This window comes from Eptesicus fuscus, chromosome 13 (genome assembly GCF_027574615.1).
Source record: "Eptesicus fuscus isolate TK198812 chromosome 13, DD_ASM_mEF_20220401, whole genome shotgun sequence".
Classification (NCBI taxonomy): domain Eukaryota; kingdom Metazoa; phylum Chordata; class Mammalia; order Chiroptera; family Vespertilionidae; genus Eptesicus; species Eptesicus fuscus.
Genome location: NC_072485.1, coordinates 6,087,785 through 6,114,110, shown reverse-complemented (window position 1 = coordinate 6,114,110; position 26,326 = coordinate 6,087,785). Strand labels below are relative to the sequence as shown.

At 53.5% G+C, this 26,326-nt stretch overlaps 1 protein-coding gene across 3 annotated transcripts; it reads left to right on the top strand.

Moving 5' to 3' along the window:
* The first annotated feature begins 2,606 nt into the window (after positions 1–2,606).
* On the top strand, positions 2,607–14,497 carry HTR3A (5-hydroxytryptamine receptor 3A). Of its 3 annotated transcripts, none has more exons than XM_008150149.3 (9): positions 2,607–2,673; positions 4,653–4,819; positions 5,821–5,865; positions 7,615–7,724; positions 8,970–9,139; positions 11,401–11,561; positions 11,913–12,123; positions 12,229–12,450; positions 14,199–14,497. In XM_008150149.3, the coding sequence occupies exons 1-9, from the start codon at positions 2,607–2,609 to the stop codon at positions 14,495–14,497; spliced, it is 1,452 nt and encodes a 483-aa protein (XP_008148371.1). The 3 variants fall into 3 exon arrangements, with proteins under 3 accessions (XP_008148371.1, XP_054581449.1, XP_054581448.1); XM_054725474.1 differs by having other exon boundaries at positions 2,607–2,681; positions 4,676–4,819; XM_054725473.1 differs by having other exon boundaries at positions 2,607–2,681; positions 4,676–4,819; positions 11,913–12,450.
* The last annotated feature ends 11,829 nt before the right edge of the window (positions 14,498–26,326 follow it).

Below are 26,326 nucleotides of genomic sequence, written 5' to 3'. Positions count from 1 at the left end.
TTCACTTCTGTCTTCCTCTTCCTCCTTGCTTTCCTACCAATTTTCCTCCTCTTTTCATCTTCCTTTTACTTTTTACTTCACTCCCTTCTCCTCTTCAGATCCCCCATTTCCTATGGTTTCACCTTCTGTTTCTTTTCACCTCTTCCTGCCCTTTCCCTCCTGTTTTGGCACTGCCCCTTTCAGAACAAGTTCAGTGCCGGAGGCCTCTCGCTGCTTTCCGTCTCCGCGGCCTGGCTCTGTGGAAGGAATGCGCCCAGGCCACACTGGCCTCGGCCTGGAGGGAGATGGGGACGTGCCTCATGGATATGCTCAGGGAGCATTTGGGGCAGCAGTTAGTGTGTGCAGGCGTGGGGGGGCAGGGGTAGTGGTTGAGTGTCTGTTCTTCGATGATGAAGCAACTATAATGAAACCCCAAGTGGGTTTGTTACGGCCATAGGAAGGGCCCCCCCCCAAAAAAAAAATGAATGGGATAGTGCTGGATGCAGACTTCATCATGCAAACCAACAGAGGAGAACGCCCTCTAGAAATTCACAGCGGATTTCTAAGTGGCCACGGAGGTGAGTGGACAGGAGCCCGAGCGTTTATTCATGGCTCCGATGTTGGCTCGAGGCTGCATTTGGGAACCCACAGAGCCCTTCTGAGTCTGAGCTCTGCTGCCTGAGGGCCCACGCAGCCCGGTCTTCCTGTCCTGCCCGTCCTGCGATCAAGCCTGGAGTCCGGGCACGTTCTTTCAGGGGACAGGAGGGGGTGGCTCTAAATTCTCTAGAAGTTTGGGGCCCCCTATTTTCTCCTTTTCTACCACTTCTCCCCATCTCCGTTCCCCCAAAGGGAATTCTTGGAGCTGATTTCCCCTGTTTTTCTAGATTGTGCCGTGAGAGAACACATGGCTCGAAAGAAGGGTAGCTCAGGCTCCTTGAGCTTGAGGGAACATCCCAGGCCACCCCCTGGCTCGTGGCCCTGTGAGGGACCCCATCAATGGAGGGGATAATGCAACATGCAGTTCTCACGTGTACATGAACAAGAGGGAAAACCCAGACAGAACCAGAAAGGACTTACTTCTGATCAAGGTGGGTGTTTTTTAACTTAACTAAAATTCAGAAAATCCTTTCTCCTTGCAGTGTTCTCAGCCTGTTCTACCCTTCAATTCAGCTGGAAAGGGATGAAATGTTCTGTGGTTGGAGCTTGCATGACTGCACTTTGATGCAGGTGCATCTCACCTAGAAAACAGTCCAGATAGGAAAGTCTACATAGCCCGCCCGGCCGGTGTGGCTCAGTGGTTGAGCTCAGTGGTTGAGCATCGACCTATGAACCAGTCAGGGCACATGCCCGGGTTTCAGGCTCAATCTCCAGTAGGGGGCGTGATTCTCTCTCATCATTGATGTTTCTATCTTCCTCTCCCTCTCCCTTCCTCTCTCAGAAATCAATAAAAAACGTATTTTAAAATAAGTAACAATTTTTTTAAAAAGAAGAAGAAAAGTCCACATCTATACATCTATTCGCATGGTGAGGTGGAGGTGGGATGCCTCCAAATAAACCTATAGCCATTGTTTTCCCAGACAACCTGGGGGCATCCAGTTCGGTATCGGAGGGATAGATACGTGCCTATTTAACTTACAAAAAAGAAAAGAAAGACACTTCTTTCAAGAAAATCACACTTAAAGGAAAAGTGTTGTGACCACACGTGAAATGACATTAAGCAAAAAACAGGAGCAGGACCCAAATTTACATGTATGGTAACTTATTTCATTGTGTACATATTATAGAAGGACATTACAGAGAATATACACCAAAGTCTGAATGGTGGCTGTCCCTGGCTGTCAGTACTCCCATGGATGATTTCCATTTTCCTTCATTTTTCCCACAATGAGGATGTATTACTGTTGTATTTTAGCTATGCATATTTACTTTGTATAATAAAAATATATAAAATAGTTATATAGCCTAGAAAAAATTGCATTGTATAAATATATATGTATATTACATCTTGGCTTTTTAAATATGAATATTTCGATGAGGACAAAAGGGCAGTGGAGACTCCAGGTCCCCTTTTTGTCTGCAGAGATGCCCAGTCACCTGCCTAGCGAGGGGCCCTGTGTCACCCTGCCGAGCAAGAGAATGGCCCTCCTGCTCCTCCCACCTCTCCCACCCAGCCCAGCCCAATGCTAGGAAACATACTTGCCGTGGGACATACATGAAGGCAGCTGCCTGGAGCACCTCCCAGCAGACAGGGGCTCCCGCGGCCTCCGGTCCCCAAGTCAGTCCTTGGGGAACTGCGCAGGGCACCTGGCAGAACAGAAGGACTGAGCTTCGCTGAATGACCCAGCTCTCCCCTTCCCCCCGCCGCCCCTCAGTGGTTCCATCCCCTCCCCTCCCACCCTGAAACCTGATTCAAATGAAGGATTGATTGCAGGGACACTTGGCAGCTTCCCAGCCTGGTGGCTCGGGCAGCGTGGGCAGTGCAAGGCTCAGCCTCAGAAGTGCTGGGAGCAGCCCGGAGAGGCAGGCCGGCGGGGACACAAGGCCGGCAGAGTGCAGACAGGCTGGCCCTCGGCGGGGCTCTCCCTGCCCGCCCGCCACCCGAGGCGCCCGCGCCGTGGAAGCTCGCCATGCTGCTGTGGGCCCCGCAGGCGCTGCTTGCCCTGCTTCTGCCCGGGCTCCTGACTCAGGGAGAAGGTAAGGCGGTGGGGGGAATGGGAAACCCGGAGGACGTGGCTGGCCACCTACCGAGGGGCGGTACGGGGGCTCGATTCCTGCCAGGGTTGAGGGACGGTGGGTTTGGAGTGGGTAAGGCTGCAGGAAGTCAGGTTCTCACTCCGAACGCGGATGCGAGCGTTTTGAGGCTCTGTGGCCCAGCTGGGAGGTCCAGGCTGAGCCCGGGTGAGAGCAGGGCTGCTGAGAGGGGTGCAGCGCAGCCTGCTGTGTGGGACCCCTGTGGACGGGGCAGGAGCGAGGTCTCTGCTCTTTGCCCTGCCCCTGAACTCACCGAAGGAGAGCTGCAAGGCCCTCTTGTTCTCAGAGGGAATGCTGTGGTCCCGAGGGGAATAACGTGCTCAGGTCACACAGCTGGTTAGCAGCAGCACCGGTTTTGTTGCGTGGGCTCTTGAGGTCTCTGTCTCCCAAAGTTTGCTTCCGGGGCTAGCCTCCCATGACACCAAACCCTCTCTGCATCCCCACTCATCCTTTCCCGCCTCCCCAGTGGATACGGGTGTTTTCCTCACAAAAGGGTCGTGTCCTCTCGCTGCGGACAATTTTCATTCATCTTAGACCGTTTTCTCGTCATTCAGAGCTGGGCTGAAGCTGGGGCCAGGGTACGTTAGGGTGGACGGGGGGCCGGACACGATGCTTTTCCTCCCGAGAGCTGGCACTGGGGAAGCTCAGCAGGACGAGCAGGCCCGGCTGCAGGGGATGACTGGTCCGGGCTGCCCGGGCTGAGGAGCCCTCTGCCTCCCAGAAACGGCCTTTGCTCTGACCCGCGGGGCCCAGACTGGTCCTCTCCAAACTGGCCCGAATCCCAGACAACAGGCTCTGGGCTGTTGCTGCTGTAGGGGACACACAGGGCTCTGGGGTTGAATCAGTACTATGTTAACTGATGTTATTCCAAAGGCAGCCCTCCATGCACGCTCTCCCATCTCCCCTCTCCCTGCTCGTCTCTGTCCTGAGGGCAGCTGGGTGTGTATCAGGGACAGGTGGCGAGGGGCAGGAAGGAGGCTCCGTAGGATCGATTTGTTGTGCAGGATGCGCACACAGAGCCAGGCCTGCTGAGACCTGCGCTCATGCGGCCAGGCCCCGAGGCTTTCAGCCTGCACCCCGGTCCTCCCTCTCCCACACTGTTTCCACCTGCATGTTTCTTGGCACCTTCAGGAAGTGCTTCTGCTGTTTCCCAGAAGGGCACCTGAGGCGCACATGACATCCCAGAGGATGGGGCTCGGGCCTAGGAGTGGGGCTTTCTCCTCACCATTGGGTCTTTGCAGGCCTCCTGTGCTGGGGACAATTTGCCTCTGCTCGCTTCCTCCACACCTCCCCCAGCCCTCTTCCTAACCCTAACAAATTGCCCACACAGCACCCTGTGAGGGACCCAGCAACCTCCCCAGGAGTTTGTGCGCCCGGGCAGGTGAGGTGGTGGGCTTCTTGGGGTGGGTTTTGCAGGAGGGAAGAGATGTCAGTGTTCACTGGATGCCCCCTTCTTCCTTTGTCAGTTGCAGGCTGGGGGCCAGGAGATGAGGGGCTATACGGTCACTGACATCTGACCTTGACGGAGGCAAACCCTCACGCAGACCTCTGGGCTGAGGAACTGTGCACTGGGGGCCACTTTTTTGTACCCCTCTCACCTCCCGGGGCCAGCTCCCCTTCACTTCCCTGGAGCCCCCCGACCAGAGCCTGTGGCCTCCTTCAGACCTCACCTGTCTTATGTCACCTTCCTTCCAGTCCGGCTCCCTCTCTCACGTAAATGGGTGTGTAGGTTACCCTTATGAGATCGCACCTTTGAACTTGGGGAGGAGTCTGCAGACACAATGGAAATGTCCGTGGTGGGGCATCTGGAAGCTTTGTGAGGTGGGACTGGTGAGGGCACTTTCCGTTTCACAGCTCCAAACCAGGGCGAGAGGCCCTGTGGCTCCGGCTTGATGTCCACTTAGAACTGTTCTCCTTCCCAGCCAGGCGCAGGGCGGGCCTCCAGGCCCATAACACCTCCAGGCCCGCTCTGTGGCGGCTGTCGGATCACCTCCTGACCAACTACAAGAAGGGCGTGCGGCCCGTGCGGGACTGGAGGAGGCCAACCACCGTCTCCATCGACGTCATTGTCTATGCCATCCTCAACGTGGTGAGGGCTCAGCCCCAAGATGCCCCCAACTCAGAGGTGGGAGGCCCGGGGCACCTGGTGGACATTCGGGTACCAGACAGGCTGCAGCACCCCCCATGTGCAGAGCTGCCCAAACCAGAAAACTGGGGCCACCTTTGCGGCCATCCCTCCCACACTCCTGCAGCCAGCGGGCCACTCACCGCATCATGTTACCACCTCCCTGTGCGAGCTGTGTGAGGGTTCATCTCTATGCCCTGTGTCACACAGGTCCCTGGTACATGGTGGGTGTTACTCAATGGTTGTTGAAGAGTTCATCACAAATCAATTAATTGATTCCTCCGTTAATGACAGTAGTAGGTGGAGTCCACTGCCCAGCACAGGAGGTTGGACACTGCAGAGATAGGCAGAAGGCGACTGCGGAGATGCCGAAATGGGGCATTGTGCTGTGTTAGGGTGGGCGGGAACTGACATCAGTCTTCACTACAGGCCATGCGGCTGTTTGGGAAGGGAAATTGGGGATTGGATAGGAGGGAGGGAGAGCGATGAATTTTTCACTCTATGTGGCTTTGTACCTCTTGACTTCATTCTAGGATAGGAGATAGATATAGATATAGATATAGATATAGATATAGATATAGATATAGATATAGATATACACGATATTGTTAAATATGCTTTGTATTATCTTCTATTATGTTATATTATCTTCTATTATGTATATCATATTTGTACAATATAGATAACATAATAGACATATATAATATGCATGGCATAATAGAAGATAATAGAGGGTATATATACTTACATGCACATATAGTTTAAGAACAAATCACTGCATTTCTTTCTAGCTGTATCCTAGTAAAAGACCAACTTCTGGCTGGCCCCTTCTCCTTGCCCCTTTGCTTCACCCTCACTTCCCAAGGAAATGGGGACACAGAGCAGCAGCTCCTCTGGGGTTTGTGTGTGCAGAGTGGACCCACAACCCACAGGGCCACCTGTGCGAGCTCCCTTTCCTTTCCCAGGACGAGAAGAACCAGGTCCTGACCACCTACATCTGGTACCGGCAGGTGAGCCGCCCAGCCCTTGGCCTCCTGCCTCATTTCCTGGCCTGGGACTTACCCTTCCGGGAAGGGACCCGCCACGTGGAGCGTCAGGGACCTGAGATGAGGAAGCCTGGACTCCTCTAGCTTGGGGCTGGGGATGGAGGGGGACGGAAGGCTCGGTGGGGGAAGCCCTCTGGACCTGCGCTGGGTCCTGAAGTTCTCCATGGAACCCCCAGCAAGTGCGTGTCCCACCTCTCGATCGAACACGTCCAGTGACTGGGAGCTCAGGGGCAGCCACTTCACTCTCACGCAGCTCGAATGGCTCGCAAGTCTTCTTCCTATTAAGCCAAATTGAACAACAACCAAATTGTGTGATTGAAACAGTCTTCACCCCGTGGCTACTGCCCACCTCTTCCAGCTTCTGGCAGGCATTGGTCAGGTGCTGGGGTGTGGAGTCTCTGAGGCCCCAGCAGCAGTTCTGGCTTGGAGCTGGTGGGGGAGGACAGGCAAACAGGGCAGGCTGCTGTCCACCGTGTGTCCTAAGCTGGTAGCCCCCGGGGCCCCAGGTACCTGGAGAAGGTGTCAGAACAGAGGGGAAGCCAACAATGTGGCTAAAGAGAAGGGGGCAGAGACATGAGGACAGTTCGTTGAGGTCAAGACTGAGAGACTCTGGGGACACGCCTGGCAACGTGGGTCTCTGTTAAATCTCTCCCACTCTTCGTGAGCACCCCACCACAGCCAGCTCATGGGATAGGAAGCGGGGGTGAGAAAGAAGCCAAATGCTGGTTCCTGCGGTACTGCTCACTTTCTGCCTCCGCGAGAGCCCTGACTGCAGAACACTCGCTGCCTCAGGGAAGGGACCCAGTGGGCTTCCTGGAGCTCTCTCCTGGGACACCATGGCCAGCTCCTACCTCTGCACCTCTAGGGTCTGCCCCAGCAGTGAGGGCATGCCAGTCTACTACATGCTATGGGACTGGAATTAGAGACACAAACTAGATCAGGCCCTGCTCACAATGAGCTCACAGACTGGTGCAGACCACACACACGTGAGCAGACAATTCCATGCACCAACACAGCAGGCAAGATGTCAGCCATGAAAGCACAGAGGAGGCACATGAAACCCACCAGGGGATGGGGTTCCCAGAGGTTCTTGGAGAATGGAATAGACAGGTGCCTTGGTTAAGTCTAGAAGGATGAGTAAGACTCACCTTGGTCAAGAAGACAGAGATTGCTGTACAGTTATCAGTGATAATATAGTCTATTAACTTCCAAAGCATTCCACCCGCTATTGAGTATTCCAGACCACTCCCACTAACCCGCCATCTTTTTTCCCAGGCCTTCAAATAGAATGTGAAATGTTAAAATATGTATATCTGTTAGATCAGCCATTCTGGCAGGATAGTGGAGAATGCATAGATCAAACTTAACAGTAACCATCTCTACCCTGAGAGGTGCATGCTATCATTCCCACTTAACATTTGTACAGACCAAGACCAAGAAGCTGTGGTCTCAGATCCCTCCGTTGGTGGCTAGGGGATTCAAAATGTTAGCCATGCCAGACCGCTGTCCCTGCGAGGCTGCGTCGTATTTGCATGTAGGAAGTGCGTGGGCACAAAGGTGGGGGACTCTCGGGTGCTGCTGAATGACTAGGGTGCCACTGACACCCAGATTCCCCCAAGAAGATGCCTGCCTTTCTCCTGGGCACTGAGAGGTGGAGTTGGCCTGCGCTGGGGACGACCCCGCCCACCCTAATGGGTCCTGCTCCTTCCCTAGTACTGGACTGACGAGTTTCTCCAGTGGAACCCCGAGGACTTCGACAACATCACCAAGCTGTCCATCCCCACGGACAGCATTTGGGTCCCGGACATTCTCATCAACGAGTTGTGAGTACCGCCTTCTGGTGCTGGGCGGCCAGGTAGCTGCGGGCTGGGGAAGGCAGGGGCAGGGAGCCGTTTGCCATGCCCCACCCAGACTTGTAGAGCTGTGGGTAAAATTAGCTTGGGCCCAAATTCCCTGCTTTTTCTTTTCTTTTTAAAAACTCCTCTAAGCTTAATGGTGCAACTCTGCACTTCTTGATCCCAGGGCCCCTTGCTGGGGAAAGGAGGCCAGTAGATGAATTCACATTGTTATAATAGTCGAATGAGGGACAGCTGCATTTTTAAAGGGACAGTAACTTTAGTGGAAGGAATGAAGTGCTGGCCACTGTTCCTGGCCACAGGGGAGACTTGAAGATGGGAGACACTCATATTTCTCAAGTCTCACCTGTGCCTGACCTGCCACAGATTGCACCCTCAGTCCCACTAGCCTTCATTCTCAGCAGCCAGTCTCTCTTGCTTGGCCAACATCCCTTCTCCCCACCCTCAGGTACCCTCTGGCTGAGGGACGGGAGGGAGGAGGAAGTGGAGGGGCCGATCACCCTCTGCCAGGACCCACTGCATTGCCCGGCTCCAGGAGCGCCACCCACACTGGTTTTCATGAGAGGCAGTCCACCAGGAGCCATGTGCCCTGCATCGCTCAGGCTGGAGGGATGTGGGAAATTCCAGTTTCTGGCTGAATCGGTGAAACAGCTATAGTCTTGAGTTCTCAACTCTCAGCCTGATTCCACGGAAACCTGCAGGCTCAGGCAGTGACCCAGGCCTTTACATGCCACAGTGGTCACTTTCTGCCATGTGCCCCTTCTTCTCCATGACGTTTCTAGTTCCTTTTCCTGCAGAGATGATTCCTCTCACTTCACAGGGCTCCTAGCAACGGGAAGCCAAGAGAAGCCCGAGTCAGGATGGAACCCACCAAGCCTGCCCGTTGCCACCGGGCGGGCATCCTGGGAACTGAGCTCTGCCCAGCCAATGGGTGGCAGTGTAGGAACAGCTGAGCATGCTTCTTAGGGTCCGTGGCGTTTGGGGTCCAGGGATCCTTGCCTGCTTTTTGGGCTAGGTTGCCAAGGAATGCATGGAAAGTAGTGTTGATGGCAGGTAAGGAGGCCTAAGAGAGACAGGAAGGTTAGAAAAACCGAGTCCAGACAAAGCTGTCCTGCTGCCCTAGCCCCTCCCTGGGTTTCTTTCCCTGCTGGGCTCTCAGAGACCCTCAGACTCCAGGCTTGACCTGCTTCTTGACCCCTCTTCCCTGGCCAGCGTGGACGTGGGGAAGTCTCCAGATATCCCGTACGTGTATGTCCGGCATCATGGCGAGGTCCAGAACTACAAGCCCCTCCAGGTGGTGACTGCCTGCAGCCTCGACATCTATAACTTCCCCTTCGATGTGCAGAACTGCTCGCTGACCTTCACCAGCTGGCTGCACACCAGTGAGTAGATGGGCTCTGGAGGCAGGGGCGCAGGCTGGGGCCCGGGGCACTTGAGTGAGGAGCACATCCCGGATGCATCTTCCTTATCCAACTTACCTACCACTTTTCTCTCTTTCTTTCTTTCTTTCTTTCTTTCTTTCTTTCTTTTCTCTTTCTTTCTTTCTTTTTTTTGGTTAATCCTCACTGGAGGATATTTCCCCCCTTGATTTTAGAAAGAGTAGAAGAGAGGGGGAAAGGAGAGAGAGAGAAGCATTGATGTGAGAGAGCCACACCAATTGGTTGCCTCACCAATGCACCCCAACTAGGGCGGGAACCTGCAACCCAGGTACATGCCCTTGACTGGAATCGACGCTCTAACCCCTGAGCCATGCCGGCCAGGGCGCCACTTATATTCTTAATGCCACTGAGCCTGTTTCTTTATCCTCCAAATGGGATTAATCCCATTTGGAGGATAAAGCGACACTACTTTCCACGGTGCCTCCCTCTGTCATCATACCAACTGACCGAGACAGTGCAAACCGACTGCAAACACTCAGTAGGGCCCGTTCTTTCCCAGGGTCACTCACAGGAGTGGCACGCCATGTCTCTCAAAGCCCTCACTTCTCCTCTCCACTGATGCACTCTCCCCTAATTCAAGCCAACCCGATCTTGTGCCCAGGTTTCTGCAGTAGCCTCCTAGCGGGTCCCCCTCCTTTATTCTTGTCCCCCTCCAATTCATGCTCCTCAGAGCAAATGGAGACCTTATTAAAATGCAAATCTGCTTAAGACTCTGGGTGGCTTCCCAATGCTCCCGAGACAGAATCCAAATCCTTCCTCTGGCCCGTGGGGCCCTGGGCTGGCCGCCCGCAGCCCATTCCTCCAGCCCCTTCTGCACATGCCCCTGCGATCTGCTGCAGCCCAGCTGCCTCCTTCCCAGCCCCCACAGGCCTGTGCTTTCGCCTAATCACAGGCTGCTTCCCGTCCGAGGCCACCTTGCCTTCCTTCCTCTCCTGCTTTCCTTCTTGTCCCACTCCTGCCCCAGCCACACCTGGGTTGGCCAACTCCTCTGCTCACCTTCGAATCACAGCTCAGGGGCAGCTCCTCGGGGAAACCCCCTCTCAACCCGCAGACTAGGCATCCCCAACACCCAATGTACCGCCTCCTGTTCGTCTTCCCACGTCTATTGTGTTTGTGAGCACTTGTTCAATGTGCACTTCTCTACCAGATACACACGAAGAGAGGGCGGGGCATGACTTCTGCCCACCACTGGGTGCACAGCTCGGTGCCTGGCACAGAGAAAGGTGCTGACAAACACATTGAGGGGGTGCACGCTAGGTCCTCGCTGAGGTCTAGTGAAGTGAGCATCACTTTACTGCAAAACAGCATCCTCCACGACCTTCTAATTTTGACCCAGACCCAGAATTACAAATGATCTTTGACCTCTACCCTCATTCCCAAACTCTTCACCAACTCCCCACACCAGGACTTACCAGCTTTCAGCAGAATAAACTTCATATGATATGCTCTTCCAGATCCTCTTCTACCCTTTGCCTCTATACACATACATACACATCTATGGAAAGTGCGTGGAAATTATTCTACGTACATCATTTATGCTACTGCTACTGGCTTCTTTTTACTCAACAGCAGATCTGGGACATTTTTCCAAGTTAGTGCGCATGTGGATCTCCCTCATAAATTCCGGCCGCCGTAGAATATCCCGTGGTCTGGATGCATCAGAGTTTGTTCAGCATTCTCCTGATTCATGGACACGTCAGTCACTCCTGCTGCTTGACTGCAGCGGGCGCTCCTGTCCTCTGGTGCCCACGTACATCTGTTTCTTTAGTAGAGACAGAGGTGCTAACTGTTGTTCTGTAAGCAGGGGTTCTGCTTGCTTCCTAGTTCAGGCGGCTTTCTGCCGGTCAAGGTGAAGAGTATTGACTTTTGTTTATTTCCTAAATAGGTAATTATAACAAAAGAACCTAGAAAGGTGTGTATGTGTGTGTGTGGCGGGGGGGAAGGGCTTTCTAAAAAGTGGTTTGTTGGTTCTTTGCATTTTGCTGCGTGTTTCACTTCATACTTCCTTCCCCTCACTCCAGGCCCGCTGTACAGATAGGTACAGTGTGCAGCTACCTCATTGGGTAGCTGAGGAAACTGAGGCTGGAGATGAAGAGCTGAAGCAAGCTAAGCCATGTGGGTGCACCACCCGGCACCCCACCATCGCAGGCTCTGGCATGCCGCTGGCATGGACTCCAGCGCCGGCTTGCTTTCCTGTCTCCCAGTCCAGGACATCAACATCTCCCTTTGGCGCCTGCCAGAAAAGGTGAAGGTCGACAAGAGCGTCTTCATGAACCAGGGCGAGTGGGAGCTTCTGGGGGTGCTGACCCAGTTTCGGGAGTTCAGCATGGAAAGCAGCAGCTGTTATGCAGAAATGAAGTTCTACGTGAGTGGGACAGGGAGCGGGTGTGGTTAAAATAGAGCCACTAGACCGGCACACCCAGGTAGACTTGAGGAGACATGGGGGAGAACCACCGTGCCCCTGGCCCACCTGCAGGGTCACACTCATCTCCTGGAACTTCAGCGAGGTAGATGGGGAAACCGCTGAATTGTCCCTCCCTTATCCTAGCAGCCATAAGCCTGGGTCCAGAGGCAAAATGTGGGGTCTGTCCATGTCCTTTTCTGAGAAATGCAGGTTGAAAGCTTGACCAAGCAAGGGGGCTGGGATGGGGGGCGGTTCCTGGGCACAGGGCCTGTCTGCCCCAGGCCTCCCCCAGAGCTCTTCTCCTGGTCCCAGGTGGTCATCCGCCGGCGGCCCCTGTTCTATGCGGTCAACCTGCTGCTGCCCAGTATCTTCCTCATGGTCATGGACATTGTGGGCTTTTACCTGCCCCCAGAGAGTGGTGAGAGGGTCTCCTTCAAGATCACACTCCTTCTGGGCTACTCTGTCTTCCTGATCATTGTGTCCGACACGCTGCCAGCCACCGCCATCGGCACTCCCCTCATTGGTAAGGCCTGCTTCTGGGGAAGAGCTCGGTGTGGCCAAGGAAGCCAGGAGTGGACCCTCCCACCTCCTGTGTGTCTCCCTCCTTCCCCCTTCCCGGGGTGCACAGGTGTCTACTTTGTCGTGTGCATGGCTCTGCTGGTGATCAGCTTGGCCGAGACTATCCTCATCGTGCGGCTGGTGCACAAGCAAGACCTGCAGCAGCCCGTGCCTGCCTGGCTGCGGCGCCTGGTTCTCGAGCGAATCGCCCTGCTGCTTTGCCTCGGGGAGCAGCCAACTTCCCATCGGTGCCCAGCTGCACCCCAAACCAGCAAGACTGATGACTGCCCAGGTGAGAGGGGAAAGGGGAGTCCCTATGCAGAGGTGCTTCCAGCCTGGAGGCAGAGGCAGCGGGGGGGGGGGAGGGGTGTCTCTGGAGGACGTGCCCAGGAGTTCGGCACGGCCTGGGAGGTGGGTGCTGTCCTGCATGTGGCACCCACGCACCCCTCACTGGGGGTCGGGGGCTGCCTGAGTGTCCATCTCTCTGCACCTGCACATGCTCATCAGCCTGGGTGTGGGCAGAGATGGGGCAGGACGCAGGGTGCAGAGGACCCACTGAGGAGTTGCCACAGCCACCATTTGCTGGTGGTCGTGCTGCGTGGTGTGTTGGTCTGTCTCTTGAGCACTTTGGGCCAGACATGTGCAAAGCATTTCCTGTGAGATCACAGGTAATCCTGATGGTGACCCATTGGATTTTCATTCTAATTTTTCAGTGAAGCTATCCGGACCCGGGCTGTTTGCTGAGAGTCTTTTGATTACTGCTTCTATTTCATCAGTTGTTATTGGCATATTTAGGTTTTCTGATTCTTCCTGATTCCATTTTGGGAGATTTGGAATTTAGGAATTTGTCCATTTCATCCACATTGTCCTCATTCTCATTTTTCAAATGAGAAAACAGGGGTACAGTGAGACCAAATAGCTTGCCCTAAGTCACAGAGCCAGGAACTGGTCAAGTGTGATGTGAAATCAGGCCCATCTGACTAAGCTGGTGTTTTAACCACTGCACCCCACTGCACTCCTCTTTGTCCTCCCTTCTGGCCAGAGCCACGCCTTTTACAGATGTTTCGTTAACCTATGACCATCTCCTAATGAACTCATGAGCTAGAGCAGCAATTTTCAATTTTTCCATCTCATGGCACATATAAACTAGTCACTAAAATTCTGCAGCATAGCAAAAAAATGTATTTTTTGCAGATCTGAAAAAAAAATAGGTATACTTTTGATTCATGCACACTGAACAGCTATTGTGTTGGCTATTGTCGTGTGTGTGTGTGTGTGTGTGTGTGTGTGTGTGTGTGTTTAATCCAAGGGAAAAGAGGTCAGTGCCCTTGACTAAACAGCCAGATACTGCATATTTTAAAAATTACTGTGGCACAGTTGAAAATCTCTGAGCTAGAGCACCCGCCTGATGCTTGATTTCACTGCTCACCTGGCGAAGGCCGCCATATCTGCAGGTGTGTTTTCTGGTGCAGAAGGCCTCGGAGTCATGGAGAGGAGGGCATCGAGGCAATAAGACACAGTGGAGAGGGCAGTGGATTTAGATCCCAGATATCTAGGCCTCGATGGCCTTGCTATTAAATGACGCTCCAGCTGTGTGACCACAGGCTAGTCTCTTACCCTCTCTGAGCGTTAGCACCTTCATACAAAGAGTGTGGGTAACAATTCAACCTCCTCTGCTAGTCCATGGGCTGCTGTGAAGCACAAATGAAATACTAGTAGGAAATATCAAAGCTGGGGAAAGACCATGAGTTAAAAAAGAAGTGCATGGGAAGGATAAACACCAAATTGGATGTTGGTGACTTGGGGAGGGGACAGAGGATGTGACTAAGAAGAGGTGTACAGGAATCTCCCATTGTGTTGGCTTTCTTAATTTGCTTAAGTTGGATGGTGGGAACACAAATATGTAAGTTACTCCCGATGCCCTTTATGTCTGAGATTGCTCATAATAAAAGCTTCTTGCAGGCCAGAGAAATGTAAGGGACAGTGTTCAGGCCAGCTGGCTAGACCTCCTCCCTTGCCAATGCTCTGCCCTTCTTCTAGACATGGGGAATCACTGCGGCCATGTGGGAGGACCCAGGGACTTGGACAAGATCCCGAGGGGCAAAGACAGCCCGCCCCCACCGCCGCGGGAGGCCTCCCTGGCCGTGCGTGGGCTGCTGCAGGAGCTGGCCTCCATCCGGCACTTCCTGGAGAAGCGGGAGGAGAGCCGAGAGGTGGCCCGGGACTGGCTGCGCGTGGGCTCCGTGCTGGACAGGCTGCTGTTCCGCATCTACCTGCTGGCGGTGCTGGCCTACAGTCTCACCCTGGTCACGCTCTGGTCCATCTGGCAGTATTCCTGATGAGTCCAGCCGAGCGAGGCTGGGGGGATCTCAGGGCCCAGGGGGTGCCAAGGATGTTCTCAAGTCACATATACAGCTCCATCCCTATTTCCAATGCCAATTGATCTCAGCAATCCCGAAGCGGGGCCTTAACTCTTCTCCCAAAATCTTGGAATCCACGATCCTAACTACCTCCCCCTCCCCCACCTGCCATGATGGCTTTAAAACATTGTCTTAGATCAGAAGAAATTCATGCATTTCCTAACTTTATATCTATGCAGTAAGCCTCAGTTTCCCCACTGGCACCTCCCTAAATAAGGCACTTTGGAATTCTGCTCATCTCCCTCAGCCTTGTTTTTGAGATTGAAGGCCAGCCAACTCTCTAATATACGGGCCTGATAACTGCTTTAGGTTTATCCAACACTAACGTTGCCTTCCTCACCTCACCTGTGACCACTTCCCTGAACACTCACGTTTCATCAGATGGCAGGGGTGGGGAAATAAAATTGGATAAATCCATAACCTCTCTTCTTGACCATTTGTCAGGAGGTGCATGAGGATGAAGAGGGTTAAAGTTACTGGTGAAAGTGAGGTTGGAGAGTATCTGTGGTTTCAGCTGTTTGGTGCTTCCTGCCCCCAAGGAATGGTGGCTGTTATGAAGAAGAAATACTAGGAGGTGGGATTTAAAATGGGAAGGTCAGGACCGTGAACAGAGCAATGGAGAGGTGGGGAGGGGGAAGCTCAGCTCTTGATCTCTGGCAAGATGCTGGATGGACCCAGTGTCCTCCCTGCGCGAGGACCCTGCAGTGCAAATCAGAACATCAGCACCACGGCCAGCGCCAACAGGTTTGGTTTTTGAAAGACAGAAAGCTCTGGTTTGAGATTGTGTCTCGTTTTGCTTTTTTAATTGCCTTTGGGAACCCAGCGGCCAGCCACTGGCACGTCCACCAGCAAGCAGGACCACGAGGGAGGCAGGCAGAAGGGTGGCCTTTGATCTTGTGGCTTCCTCTCCCAGACATTGGGGTTCAAGACGTGCTGAGCGGCACCCCAACTCTATCACTCCACCCACTTAGCAGGCATTCAGAGGAGAGGATTGCCAGAGCCCACCGAGGTGACCACCTCAGTGTCCTCCATGGACGCCTGAGGCTGGCTCTGCCGCTCTCTCTCAGTCCAGCGCACCCCTCTCCCTGCCTTCGGCTGCTCGTCTCTCAGGGGAAGACGTGTGGACAGGGACTGAACACACCAGGCTGGCCAATTAGAAGGGTTCAGTAACAAACACCTGAAGCTATGCCTTCCCTTGACCCCACACTCTGCAGTTCTAGTTAGTAGACCATCCTGGGCAAAACCTTGGGGCGTCATGTCTGGAAGAGCCTGAGGCTGAGGAAGGGGGCTTGTCTGGTTCGGCTTCTCTCGGCTTCTCACCCCAGGTCTCCAGCGTGGAGCAAGAACTCACAGAGGGAGAACTGCCCAGGGAGTTCATCTGATACTTCCATCCAGGCATGCGGGCTTTAGGATTAGCTAAGGGCTTTATGTTTATCTTTGTTTTGTTGGTGGGTAGGTATCAGGGTCTCCCAACAAAAAGCAGGAGATTGTGGGGCTGGAGAGTAGCCCCACTCACAATGGTTGCTTCCTGATGAGTAGAGATGGCTCACCCTGACACTCCCAGGATGGTCCCTGCAGCAGCACCTCAGAGCCTGGTCTTGGGAAAGAGCTGCTCACTGCACTTGGACTTGCTGGGCCAGTCATGCTTCTGGCACTGTTGATGCCCCACTGGTCAGGTCAGTAAGAGGGTGGCTATTGACAAAGTGTCCAACCAGAGAGCTAGTGAGACACTAATCAACCTATTGATTCCTCATCTCTCCCTCCCCATCCTTCATCCACAATCGTTGGAGCAACAGAGCCCAGCACTGCGGCAGCCAATTAACCACCTTAAGAATGAGCTGCCACGTGTAACATCTTCTGCCCCACTAACCACAGCCAATCAGCTCATCGATCCATATCCAGGCTGTGCTACCCAGGGATGGGAAACTGAGGCCAGGGCCAGGGAATCCCAGTGCACTAACTCTTGTCATCAGTATTGACCTTGGACTTCTCCCAAGGAGACCTTCACCCTGCCCGGGACATGAGAAGGCCCAGAACAACTCTCCCAACTGTTATATTTCCCGGAATCTGCTTCCTTCCTTCTTCTGAGAACCTTGTTGGTTCTCCATCTCATCTCTACTCCTTTCTATTCACATAGGAAGAATCCCCGCTCTCAGCCGCCTTTTTGCCTTTCCCACTTACCTGCTTTCCAAAACCTGTCAGTTCTACTCAAAAGCTCCCATTAAAGGTCTTGGAAGTGCCCAGCCCTCTGTAGTGCTCCAAGCAGCGGAGCCAGTGGCCCGTATCCCAGGAGGCCGCCTTTCCCACTGGAAGATGGCAGCCTCGCTCAGTGATCCAGGGCCCCTCGCAGGAGTGGTCCAGGGGGAGTGGCTGAGCTCGGAGTTAGGAGATGGGCTTAAGGGCGATTTCCCTGAGAGAATAGGGGGACAGGCTGCCTGGAAGGACGGCAGCGGGGAGGGCGAGCTTGAGGAGAGGTGTTTCAGCAATCCCCAGCCAGATTCTCCTCCCTCCCCCATCGCCCTCCAGCCTCCAAATCAATACATTTGGAATCTAATCTAATAACAGAGATTTAACGAGGGAATGATGCGTGTGCAGCGCCAGGCGCTTTGTCTCTTCTTTGAAGCGGCAGCTGGGGCCCATTATCGGGACAATGCCCCATGCTAATCACTCCCCTCTCCTCCGAGGGTTGGGGAGGGGCGGTGGGCAAGAGAGGGCAGCTCCTCTCCTGATTGGAGGTGAGTGCAAGGGTGAAAGGGGGAAGAAGTGGAGAGGGGTCTGGACGCCCCCACACAATTGTCTTGACCTGACACGCACTCACTGGCCTCCTCCCCCAGCCACACTGTCCACCCGGCAGTCAGGACGGGGAGCCAGCAGTGCACGCCAGCAGCAGATAATTGCCTATCAGCTGCAGCCCAGTGGCTGGGAGTGGGGTGGGCTTTGCTGCTTTTTTCTTTCCTCTAACTTGGTCCTCTATAATTTAAGCTCTCCCATGAAGGCCTGTGATTGGCCAGCCCTGACTGCATGGTTAGAGAATTAAACCCTGGTTTTAGAGACCATGAATACCCTCTCTGAAATAGAAGCCTGCTTCCACATCCCCTATCTCTTCCATCTAGGACCTGACCAAAAACAAAAACAAAAACAAAAAACTTTTTCCCCCCTGAGATGTTCTAAATTACCATCCCAGCGGCCAGAGTGAGAGAAAGAGACAGAACTGTGGCCGGTCCGCAGCTGTGGGCCAGCTCTGACAAAAGGCTGCTCACACTCCCCAGTGTATGCAGGAATGTCAGATTCATGTCCAGGTGGCCGTGGCCGCGATCATTCAGAGAGAACCGCCAGGCACCTCTGAACCCCAGGAGCCTCTGCTTCTGAGTTACAGTGAACTTCCCAGCCTTGGCTACAACCTGCCGAGAGGGCACTCCTCTTCCCCGCTCCGCGCCTGCCCCTGAACTGCCTGCCTCAGCCGCAACGTCAGTCCTTCCAGAAAGGCTTACATCTCGCCCTCTACTTGATGTACAAACACAGAACTCCAGGCAACGCACCGATGCCTTCCTAGCTGGCCAAGCTGCTGTGACACGGACTCCGTGCCCAGCGCCCAGCAGCAGAAGAGTCTCCTCCTGCCCCGGCTGGTTTGGCTCAGTGGATAGAGCGTCAGCCTGCGGACTGAAGGGTCCCGGGTTCAATTCTGGTCAAGGGCACATGCCCGGGTTGTGGGTTCAATCCCCAGTGGGGGGTGTGCAGGAGACAGCCAATCAATGATTCTCATCATTGATGTTTCTCTCTCTCTCTCTCTCTCTCTCTCTCTCTCTCTCTCTCTCTCTCTCTTCCTCTCTGAAATCAATACAAAATATATTTAAAAAAAAGAAGAGTTCCTCCTCCTCCTCCTTTTGCCAGCAATGGCCTAATAAACCCTTTCTCTTAAAAAGACTTTCAGCCATGAAAGTTCAATTTTTTGTTTAACAGACCTTATAAATGGACCTGACCTGCAGGAGGAGGTGTGTAGGTTAGACTGTAGGAAGAACCTCCTGATACTCATATTCCCGACATGAATTAGATTGGGACTCCGGAAGGAAAGGAGTGGAATCTCATTTCCCGGAAGCCTTTAAAAGGGAAACCTTTATTTAGGTTGGGAAGGGGCAGACCAGGTTGGAGAGAAGACTTGCCTCAAGTCCCACTACTACACTGGGCTTGGGAGGGCGGGCGCTCCAGAGCTTGGACCTCTGAAGTTTGGCCACTCTCATTCCTTTCTGCAGCACGTTTATTGGGAACAATATAAGAGTGAGCTACCCAAACATTGGATTTTTCTCCCATCACATGCTAGCTGTGAAACCTCGGACGAGTACGGAGTCTTCTGTGCCTCAATCCTCTCACCTGTCACATGGCTATCACATCAGCACCTGCCTCATGGGTGGTGCGGGGCATCATGCTCCCAAATGGGGCAGAAGCCCAGGGAATCAGGAGGCTGGAGGAGAGAGATGTCCAGTGGCGTGTCAGCCCTTCCCCCCCTCTGCTCACATCGCACTCTGAATGGGTGAGAACTTGTCCCAGGGGAGGGCGGAGGAGAGCCTTTGTCCTTCTCGTCCCCATTTCAGATATGGGCAGGGCAAGGTGAACTGGCCATGCACCACAGGGCAGTGAGGCCTAAAGTTCCTGTCCCCGCCAGGCTGGATTCAGACCTCTGCATCCCATTCCTCCATGTCATTTTCTCCCATTCCTCTCTCCCCCCACCTCGGCTCTGCACATTTTCAGCTCCTTTCCAAGGAGTTCTTCCCTACAACCACAGCTTTGAGTTCCTGCTCTAGAAATGTGCATAGATGCTAGCAAAACCTGGGTGCCCTAGCTTATGGTGGCTGGGTCTCTCCTGCTCAATGCCTCCTGTCTCCCTGCTGGCAAAGAGAGCTAAACTATTGGTATCTACCTTCGGCCAAGGGCAGTCACAACCCTGTCCTTCTAGTTATGTCCACAAGGTGGCAGCAAAGTCCAGAGGTTCTATGGAGGAGACCCTATGAAATATTTTCTTGCCCCCATGTCTCTCCACAGGGATCTGAAGCCCCCTTCCCTCTAGGGCAGCCTTTTCCTTTGGGCAGCACTACGGAGCATGTTCCAGAATGCTTGGTGCCCCTCCCCCATCACATAGCTGTGCCCACACTGATCCCTGAGCAACTGCCCCTCTTGCTTTTGTGCTCAGTCATGGGCCCCACCCCCAGCACACATTTAGTTGCTTTTCTACTTTCTGCTTATGCGAGGAAGATATTGATGCCTTAAGGTGAAGAAACTCTTTTACCCAAAACCCGTACATACATGGGCCCATGGAGCTCATCCCACACTGGCTCTGAGATGGACATCAATGGTCCTTAGGAAAGAAGGGTGAGAGTAAGGTGCTGCCCAGACTAGGAGCTGGGGAGGTGGGTAGGAGCAGTAGTTAGATCGGGAGGGTGGTTGCTGGGAGATACTCACCCACTGGCTCCAGGGTAAGGACTGAAGAGGTGAAGTTGCCTTCAATGACATGGGGGTTAAATGGCATGATATTTTTTACCCGTTCCAGGGCACTGCTCATAACTTTACTGATGCCACATGCTAGCTGTGCATCTTAGTTTCTGGCTGCTGCTGTAACAAATTACCAACTTAAAACACAAAGCTATTATAGTATAGTTCTGGAGGTCAGAAGTCCAAAATGGATTGGCAAGGCTATGTTCTTTCTGGAAGCTCCTTGCCTTTTCTAGATTCTAGAGGCTGCCTATATTCCCATTCCCGCCTCTTCAAGGCCAGGAGTGTAATATCTTCAGATTTTTCTGCTTTCTCACACCTCCTCTGACTCTTCTGCTTCCCTCTTTCCTTTTGTGATAATAATGGGCCCACTCAGATCATCAGAATAATGTCCCATCTCAAGATCCTTAAATTAGTCACATTTATAAAGTCCCTTTTGAACCAATCAAACTGTGAGGATTTGAGTCTTCATTTGCATGAGGATAGACCAATCAGGAACCAGGAGCAGGGACTTCTGTTTATATAAACTTTGTAATGCGGGGGGGGGGGGGGGGGGGGGGGGCGGCGCATCATTCTGTCTACTACTCTGAGATTTTGGGCAAGTTGCTTAACTTCCTTTGTGCCTCAGTTTCCTCATCTATAAAATACATACAGTAACAGTTCCTACTTTTATTCAATGAGCATGGAAAAAGCACCAAACACTTGGGAATGTTTTGAAAGGCAACACAAGTAAAGGGTCGAGCAGCAAGTCAACACTTGATAAATTTCTACTATGGTTGGGCAATCATTGTTGCCAATTCAAGGCCAACAGGAACCTCCAATTTGGGATGCAGGAAGAAGGAAACTTTATTCAATGCAAAATGGCTCAATTGTGACAGCACTGGCTGTGAGGCAGCGCTGGGGCAAGGTGGCCCAGGGCCAGGCCCTTCTCTGGCCAGGCAGCTCTGCTGGGGCAGACATCTTTGCTGTTTCAGCACCAGCTTAGAAAACACACACTTCCTTGGAAAGGAAAAATGCATTTTTAGAGCCATAGAGGAGCTGACTTATATAAACAGAAGTCCCTGCTCCTGGTTCCTGATTGGTCTGTCCTCATGCAAATGAAGACTCAAATCCTCACAGTTTGATTGGTCCAAAAGGCACTGTCCTGATTGGTCAGAATAGAGCTGCTCTGATTGGTCAGTGAAGAAGCCGATTGGCCTATAGCTGCACAGCTTTGATTGGATGGGGAAAGCTTCAGTCCTATTGGTTCAGATAGGATTTCAGGAACTGCTTTATAAGGCCTGGCTCTGATGGCAAAAACAAGTGCAGAGGCAGGCAGTTCAATGCTGGCTTATCCCTGAAGTGCAGTTTGCATGAGAGGCCCTTGTGTAGAAATGGCTGCTAGGCACTGTTTGTTTTTATTTTTTTATTTATATTTATTTTTAAAGTATATTTTTATTGATTTCAGAGAGGAAGGAAGAAGCAGATAAAGACAGAAACACCAATGATGAGAGAGGATCATCATTGGGCTGCCTCCTGTATGCTCCACGAGTCCACAACGCGGGCATGAGCCCTGACTGGGAATTGAACCGTGACCTCCTGGTTCATAGGTCGACACTCAACCACTGAGACACACTGGCCAGGCTGTTTGTTTTTTAAATTGGAGCCCAGTTAGCCACTGGGAGCCTCTTTAGTAGGTATCTTCTTCCTCAGGGTCCACAGGCTGCATCATTGCTCTTATGCATAAATTAGAGGCTTCCTGCCTAGCCCTGCACGGCAAAATTGAGATGTGGTCCATCTCACAGCCATCTAATTAGTACTATGTAAGACAGTAGTTTCTAGTAGGCAACATTCATGTGTGCAATAGCATGAGGGTGATGAATACTGAGCTGCTTTATAACCTTAAGAGACGGAGGATAGGAAAGCAGAAGCCTGGCGGCAATGAGTCCAAGACGCCAGCCTGGCTGGAGGTATAGCACCGGCTGGGGGCAGCCTCTCTCTTTCCTCTCTCTGCCCCACACCAAGGGCTGCCCAACCTCCTCCGGGGAGAGATGCTTGGCAGTGCTAAGGGCTTCCTGAGGCAAGAGGTGTCACGCAGAAGGAGTGCAGAATCACTTCCCTCAGAGCCTTTAACAGAGACACCACGCCTTCTCCTCTGACTCACTGCCTTTGCCTGGGGAAGTGGTGCGAGAGGAGGAGGGACAGGAAACCCCGGGAGGCCCTTCCCAGCTCAAGGACCAGGAAGTCCTGCCTGTCCATCCAGGTGACACTTAACCGTGGAGCAAGTTGCCAGCTCTGGGCTCTGTCCCTTTCTCTTTGCTGACATGGTCACCCCCTGCCCTTCTCACCTAAGGACTCATTTTTCTGGTTCTCACTGATGAAACTCAAACCTGCCATCTGGGTTTGTCATCAACCTAAAATCCCCACTAAGGGGTTCTGTGGGAGCCCCTTTCACGTCCCGCGTGGTTCAGGGTTCCGGTTCAGGGTTCGGGTTCTGGAGAAGGCCGCACACAAATTAAAAGAGACTAGAAAATGTATTAATTTGGTGATATTGGGGGCCAGGCGGGAGCCCACCTCTAGTGGGAGGACTACACACTGCTCTGGCCCTGCTATCCCTTTTATTGAGGCTATGGGAAATGCCCATAGCCCTTAGGCAGGAAATAACAGAAATTTACATAAGACAAACAGGTGGAGGCTGCTTCAGCTAACAATGTCTCAACTAAACAGTGAGTGGTTAGCAATTAAGGTTGTTGACCAGCCTTCCCAGCTTCCTGTCCACATCTCTCTATTAGCGAAACAGTGATTGGTTTCCGGCAGGGTTCATTCCTCAAAAGTCTTCTGGCTGGAGTGGCTCAATTGGCTGGAGCATCGTCCTGTACACCAAAGGGTTGCAGGCTCGACTCCAGGTCAGGGCACATACCCAGGTTGTGGGTTCAGTCCCTGAGTACGGCATGTTTCTCTCTTCTCTCTCTCTCTCTCTCATACACAGTCTCTCTCCCTTTCTTTCTCTCTCAAATCATTTTTAAGTCTTCTGAAGGTGAGTAGTGTTTCTCCTATTACCTTAGCCTCACCCAGTATGTGCTCATTCAACACCCTCCCAATATCTTTACTCACAACAGTCATTAATTCATTTATTTATTGTCAGATGACTTGTTTAACATTTGTCCTGACTCCTGTGAGTTCCCAGAGGCAGGCATGTCTCGTCCCATTCACGCTCACAGTGCTGACATTAGTCCATGCCTTGCATTTGGGGAGCAAATCAGTGCATGAACGAGGGGAACGAGACCTTCACCATGCAGAGGGAAGCCCTTCTCCGAGGTTCTTTCTCGAACCTGCTCCTCAGCCCCGAGGACACTGCCTGTGGGTGGGAGTGGGAGGAAGGCAAGAGAGACCTGGGCCCTGAGGCCCTGGGGATCCCGGGGCATGAGGGGGGCTTCGGAGGCTGGGTGGCCACTGGAGCCCCTGATGCCCCTTCCTCAGTGAACCTTCTCTGAAATCCTTTGAGGGAACAAATATCTCCCCGCAGAATGTCCACATTGTGGTGTAACTGTTTGGGGCTGAATCTGCTCAAGTCGGGAGCTCCAGGGCAGCTTCTTCCTCGGCTCTGTCTGCAGGGCCAGGGGTGCACCTTGGGTGGGGGGGGCGGGGGGGGGCGGGAGGGGGACGGGACGCAAGCTCCTTACTTGTTGAATGAAAGAGGTGTGTAGATTCTACCCGAGTCCCTTTTTCCTGGATGAGGATATAATTTACTGTCCAGACCAGAGCATTTCTGTTCATCATCGCTCACGAACAACACGCTGTACCCTGGGGCTGTCCCAGGCCAGCCGGGTGTACGGCCACCCTACCTCCTTAGGGTCTCCCTGGCCCCTCCCACAGCCCCTCCGAAACCCTCTTTCTGGTAGGTCACCCCTCCTGTCCTCTTCTCTCCTACCCCAGCCGGTCAAGCCAGCAGTGCGTCTGCCCCACAGATTCTAAAGTCAGGAGACCTCAGGCTGGGCGGGGAGGCCTTGGCGCTGCCCTGTCCACTGTGGGGTCATGGTTTCCTCCTGAGCTTCACCTCGGAGGTCGGAAGAATTTCCTGTGGGGTCACAGGTCAAAGGCCGCCTGTCTCAGCAGAGCTGTGTGGAGGGCCAGCTGGGCGTCTGCACTCTGGCCCCAGGAAGAGGGATGAGCTGCTTCGGGAGCAGGAAGCAGCGCTGGTCAGGCCGAGGCAGGCAGGCCAGGCTCCGGGCCACACCCCCCGAGGCCATGGCTCTGGGGGCTCCCTCCCGTGGGAGATGGAGAAGGACAGTGGAGTGGGGTGCAGTGTGGACGGTCGCTGCTGGCAGAAGGGACATGCCCATGGGGTTGAACGCTGGCTGAACTGGGCTGGACTGACAGGAATGCCAGGTAAGCCATTGCCTTTGAGGTGTGCCTTCCATTAGGAACCCCTTTCGTGGAGGAGATCCACAAACACCCGTGTGTTCCCCTGAGGAGTAGACAGGAAGTGCAATTGCGTTGCTAAGGGGACAGATGGATCTGAGTCTCCCATAGCTTCCTGTCCACTCCCTGGGGGTCCCCACAGTTTGGGAGTAGAGCAGAAACCCCCTGGGGCCTGGCCATACCTAAGCAGTAGCCCATGAGGTGGGAAGTGGGGGTGGGGTGAGAGGTCCAAGCCTGAACTGTGTTGTGTGCTGGATTGGGGGTCCCATCCCCATCCCCTGCCTGCAGCCAGGCCCGGGTGGACAAGGCTGCTGTGTTGGGACGTGCAAGTGATGCGCGGTACAACCTCAGGGGCACCACGTCCGTGGACCCCAGTGTGCCACCCAGAAGCTCTGGTCACGAGCCTTTACACGTAAGTCCTGTACCTAGAAGGTCACTCTGGCAAGCTTCCCTGCAACCTACCAGGCCCAGCTTAGATTTCGTCTCCTGAGTTCTGAGGGCCTCCTTCCCTGGGCACCCACCACACCTTCACCGCCTCTGCTCACAGCGTCCTGCACAGATGGACGGGCAGCACCGTCAGTTCTGTTCCCACTGCTCTCCTCCAACCTTCCTCCCCCACCTCCCCGTGCCGGGAGCAGCGTCACTGAGGGGACCGTGTGGACTCAGCGGTCAGCTGGGAGGACCTTTGGTCGTAAAGAAGATGCTGTGGCCCAAGGAAGTAAAACCCCCAAACTGTGGGGATCCCCTGGGAGTGGTCAGGAAGCCAGGGGAGACGCAGATCCATCTCTCCTTTTAGCAAGGCAATTGCACAGTCACTCAGGTCTTTGTGGCGGTGATGGGAATGTGCGAGAGGCTCGGGCAGCGATCAGCCCCTCGGAGCTGGGGCCAGGGTGGGCTAGTAGGAAGAGCAATGGTCCCTGTTCTGAGAACACTTGGGAGCGGGGGCCCAAACCCTCTTTCTGGTAGGTCACCCCTCCTGTCCTCTTCTTCTCTCCTTTCCTTTTCCAACCACGGGTATTTTAAAGGCTATTTTGACTCTGCTATAATAAGAAGCCAGCAATTAACTACTAGAAGGCTGTTTTACAATTGTGTGGAAGCCCTTTTATCTACTTTGCTTTAAATGGTTATATCTTTTATCCCTCGTTTTCAGGAATATAAAACTTTACAGCGTTTGCTGCAAACCGTCATACTTTGCAGTTTATTGTTCCCTCTGCAGAGATATCTTTCCCATAAATATGACTTCCGTCTGTACAGCACTGGGCTCAGGCCACTGAGGCTCTCCATGATTTCATCGGTGGGACTTGGCCTAGAACACAAGGTGACACACGGAGCCGCTGGGCTGGGTGGCCACCCTCCTTGTCCTCTGATCAGGCTGACCCAGCAGCCCTGCCACGAAGGAGGTCATGGACCAGGTAGAGGGAGACTACAGGAGGAATCGCAGAGGGGATGGTGCCCACTTGCCTGGTGCCTTATCTGAGGTTTGAGCCGCTGCAGACACTGGTAAGAGTGTCCTGGCTGCTCCCATCCTTGGGTAAGAAGTCCTCGCAGGACGTAGCTGGGAAGCAGCAGCAATAAACTCAGCCAGAGCTCCACGAGGCATGCTTGGAGCAGAGGCAAGCCAAGTTCATGGGCAGCCCCGCCCTGGCCTTCCTGAGGCGCCAGCCCAAGGGCCTCTCTGAGCAGAGGCTCTGTCTAGAACAGCCGCGGTAATGAGGATCATATAGGCACTCAGTCCCCAGGTGAATTCTCCAAGTTGGAGCTGGTCTTCTGTTTTTTAAATCTGACTGTTTGGGTCAAATGCAAAAATGGATAGCACCTCATTTGGTGGCCAAGAGACTGCACCGCCCCGGACCTCCAGCTGCA

Coding starts and splice junctions, on each gene's coding strand:
- HTR3A (XM_054725473.1), top strand. CDS start 2,607: ATGCTGCTGTGGGCCCCGCAGGCGCTGCTTGCCCTGCTTCTGCCCGGG. Junction 2,682..4,675: donor CTCAGGGAGAAGGTAAGGCG/GTGGGGGGAATG, acceptor GCGGGCCTCCAG/GCCCATAACACCTCCAGGCC. Junction 5,866..7,614: donor CCTACATCTGGTACCGGCAG/GTGAGCCGCCCA, acceptor CTCCTTCCCTAG/TACTGGACTGACGAGTTTCT.